The sequence below is a fragment of the Phyllopteryx taeniolatus genome, chromosome 6, assembly GCF_024500385.1.
Source record: "Phyllopteryx taeniolatus isolate TA_2022b chromosome 6, UOR_Ptae_1.2, whole genome shotgun sequence".
Lineage (NCBI taxonomy): Eukaryota > Metazoa > Chordata > Actinopteri > Syngnathiformes > Syngnathidae > Phyllopteryx > Phyllopteryx taeniolatus.
Window position 1 is genome coordinate 31,239,023 of NC_084507.1, and position 3,666 is coordinate 31,242,688.

At 51.4% G+C, this 3,666-nt stretch overlaps 1 protein-coding gene across 1 annotated transcript; it reads right to left on the reverse strand.

Annotated features, from left to right (window-relative positions):
• Positions 1 to 1,011: 1,011 nt before the first annotated feature.
• On the reverse strand, positions 1,012 to 3,615 carry gem (GTP binding protein overexpressed in skeletal muscle). The gene is made up of 4 exons (XM_061777783.1): positions 3,140 to 3,615; positions 2,672 to 2,748; positions 2,327 to 2,531; positions 1,012 to 1,564 (listed from the first exon to the last, which is right to left on the reverse strand). The coding sequence occupies exons 1-4, from the start codon at positions 3,465 to 3,467 to the stop codon at positions 1,290 to 1,292; spliced, it is 885 nt and encodes a 294-aa protein (XP_061633767.1). The 5' UTR covers positions 3,468 to 3,615; the 3' UTR covers positions 1,012 to 1,289.
• Between the last annotated feature and the right edge of the window lie 51 nt (positions 3,616 to 3,666).

The following is a 3,666-nucleotide window of genomic DNA, read 5'->3' on the forward strand; positions in this document are numbered from 1 at the left end:
AGTACTACTACAGTGAAGCACTAGATGTTAACGAGAATTTTATAATGTCACCGGTAGTAGTAGTGGCAGACAGTTGTCAACTAGTGCACTGACAATAAATGCTCAAATGCTTCATGAGAGGAATTGTATAATGTCACTAGTTGTACTAGTAGCAAGCACTTGACAACTACTGCACTTGAACTTTTTTCAGTGTTGTCTTACTAGTGAGGCCAACGGGTGTACTAGTACATGGACCTTAAGGTGTAAATCAAGGGCAAGGAATAAGTGCTCACACGGCTCTCTATAAATCCTGTGAGTGTTACCGTGGCAACATTTTTCTCCAATTTGTTTTCACGCCGGGGACCCGAATCTCCCTTCAAACCTTGAGCTCCCGATCGCTCGCTCATTTGATCTTTTCAATATTCGCTGCCACGTTATCGTCACCCCGTGAGTCATCGGCGGCTCGTTATTTTTAGGGTTTCTCATGTGACGACAACATTGTGTCAAATATGACGCACACGCTGTAACACTCGTGTATGGGAAAAAAAAAAAACATGCAGTACAGACACACAAAGGAGACTTTCTTCTCGTTGTTCTTTATTTCAACACGTTAAGCTACGTAAAAGTGGCAACATGACACGAAGTTGCGCCGTATCAACTGCTTTATAGGCCTCTCTCTCACACACACACACACACACATCTCAAATATAAAAAAACAAAAAACACTCTCCCACACTAAAGGAAAACAAACTAAAAAACACACAGAAATCTCTTGCACATAAAACTCTCACAAAAAATACCTCTCGCACATAGAATTACCTGTCTCACACACAAAGACTCTCGCATGCGAAAATACCTCTCACACGAAGAAATAACTCTCATGGCAATAATTCTCTCACATTAAAAACATCTCTCTCACACAACACACACTCTCACACGAAGAAATACCTCTGTCACACACAATTACCTTTCACATGTAAAAAATAAATAAAATCTGACACAAAGGAATAACTCTCACAAGAAAAAAACCTCTCACACGAACCGAAGAACTGTTTTATTAAAAAGCCAGTTTTGTGAGCGTCAATGTCATCTGCGGGCTGCACCGCACCTCGTCCGCTGCAGCTTGTGTTCCTATCAAAAGACTTCCACAAATCCAAATGAAGACAGACAGCAAGAGAAGTTTTTGAAACACGCACATGTTGGCGCCATCGGTTGATTGTAAACAGCAAACGTCGTCCGTCCAAGCGTTCTCGAACGCACCTCGTCGTAGCGTTCCCACGCAGTCCTTCCGCCGAGTGTCGGATCTTCTCCTACAGAACTGACAAGTCGTGGCAGGATTTGGATTTGAGCCAGAAGGCCACGCCGGGATTGTTCCTGGCCACCATCTTGTCGAGAAATCGCTTGACCTTGGCGGGGAGGCTCTCACGGCGGGGGCGGGGGCGGGACCGGCGTTTGGCGTCCCGGCAGTCCCGGCGCAGGCGCAGCTGGCGCACGACGCCGCGGAAGGCCTCCCACACGTTGTGCTGCACGGCGGCCGACGTCTCGATGAACTTGCAGTCCAAGACGGCGGCGCAGACACGGCCCTCTGGAGGCCAAACGTTCCGCGTTAATTCAGAAAAAAAAAAAAAAAAAAAACGGCATATTGACGTGCGCATACCTACATATGCGTCATTCTCATAACATTTCAGCCATTCGTCATGAAAAAAAATCAAAAATCGCCACAACACTAAGATGCATTTGTTTTAGTTTTCGTGAAAATTCCGATACGATTGGCCGGCGACCGGTTCAGGGTGTGCCCCGCCTCAAGATAGCTGGGATAGGCTCCCGGCAGGCCCGCGACCCGCGTCAGGAGAAGCGGTAAAAGAAAATGGATGGATGGAGAATGGATGGCACCCGTCGATTCACGTATTCGCACATTTGGTTTTGCAACTATTTTTCCTTTTTTTCCAGAGGGGAATCCACAAACGCTTCCCGGCGGTATATCCCCGCTCATTCGAGAATTTGGAGGGTTTGCCACCTACAGACCACACAGCAGTCTACATATTGGACTGTGTGCACCTTTTAGAAAACAACTTCACCATTTCAACTCAAGTGGGATAGTTTCAGAAAGAGCGTGCGGTTATGCCCGACCTTGTGAATGTATACATCCAAATAGTTGTGCCAGTGTGCGGTTACAAAAAAAAAAAAATACAGATACAAAAAAAAAAATGTTTCATTTGAACTGAAGCTGTTCTTTATTCACTTATACTTATAACCAACCTCGTGCCTGAATCAAAGGACAATTGAGCCGCGTAGATTAAAAAACAAAACAAAAACCTTCACAGGTGTAGAATTGGAGGTTTCTCACCGTTGGTGGAAACTTCCCTGCGTCGCACCAGGTCACACTTGTTGCCCACCAGGATGATGGGCGTGTGTCGGGCGGGGCGAAGGCGGCGCAGGCTGATGCGCAGCTCCGACGCCCGCAGGAAGGACGCCCGGTCGGTTATGGAGTACAGCAGCAGGAAGGCGTCGGCCGACCGCATGTAGCTTTCCTCCGCGCAGTCGCTGTCGCTCTGAAAACAAACAAACGCACACGCACGTTGTGGGTAAGCAGTACGATGGGTGTGGTGTATGTGTGTGCGTGTGTGTCTGATGGGGGGGGGGGGCACTCACACAGTTGGGCCCCGGCCCCATGTAGCTATGGCTGACTCACCTCTGCATCCCACGTGTCCAACAGCGTGATGGTGGCTGCCTCTCCGTCCACGTCAACGTCCCTCTCGTGCACTTCATCTGAGCCCAAAAATATACATTGTCATTGGACAATTCATTTGAAATGTTTAGCACTTAGTCGCCATTGTATCTCAGGTGTGTCGAATATTTATCGATAGGGAAGGAGGGGGGGGGGGGGGGGGGGGGGGGTCCTCGGTTTACGACGGCGTTGCGCTCCTGCGGTGGGAACGAAAGCCCAATTTGTCAATGACCCAACACAGTAGTAAAGGGGTTATCACCATAAATCGTCGCTTACAGGCCACAATTCAACAAAGCTGTAAGTGAGATGTGTTTGTGTTTTTGGTGTGTGCGCGTGTGTTTTGGTGAGAGTTTTTCTTTGTTTGTGCGAGATGTTTTTTTTTTTTTCGTATTTGCGGGAGAGATCAGCCCCAACCTCCCCCTCCCTTCTCACCTCCGCACAGCTCGCAGTCGTCGCTGTCCATGCTGTCGGCGGCCCCGGAGAAGATGCGGGCGAAGGCGCTCTTCCCGACGCCGCCGGCCCCGAGCAGCGCCACCCGGTACGGCTCGAGCGCGTCGGCGGAGATGACCGAGTCGGACGAGGAGGCGCGGCTGGTGCGCCCGGCGCGGCCGCTGCCTCCGTCCGAGTCTCCGGCGGAGCTGGCGCACGACTTGGAGCGGGACATGTAGGCGGGCACGCCGTCCGGGAGCGGGCGGCTCGCGGCCGGCTCGCTGATGCTCCAGCGGTGGATCTCCGACTGCGGGCGCACGCCGGACATCATCGCGGTCGCGTCGGTCCCGACGAACAATTGCGGCTTCTTCGAACTCGGCTTCAGTCACTGCCGCATTTGCGAGCGAGATGAGGTGAGCGTCATGCTGCCGACGCGCGGTGCCACGCTGCTTGCTGGGGCTTTGCCTACTGCGCGTTTATATGAGGGGCGAGAGGGCCGGGGGGGGGGGGGGGGCACTACGGGGGCGGGG

Excerpts from the sequence above, each read along its gene's own strand:
- gem (XM_061777783.1), bottom strand. The coding sequence starts at position 3,467 with ATGATGTCCGGCGTGCGCCCGCAGTCGGAGATCCACCGCTGGAGCATC. Across the intron at positions 2,749-3,139 it reads CGACTGCGAGCTGTGCGGAG|ATGAAGTGCACGAGAGGGAC; the intron begins GTGAGAAGGGAG and ends TTTTGGGCTCAG. Across the intron at positions 1,565-2,326 it reads CAGGGAAGTTTCCACCAACG|AGGGCCGTGTCTGCGCCGCC; the intron begins GTGAGAAACCTC and ends TTTGGCCTCCAG.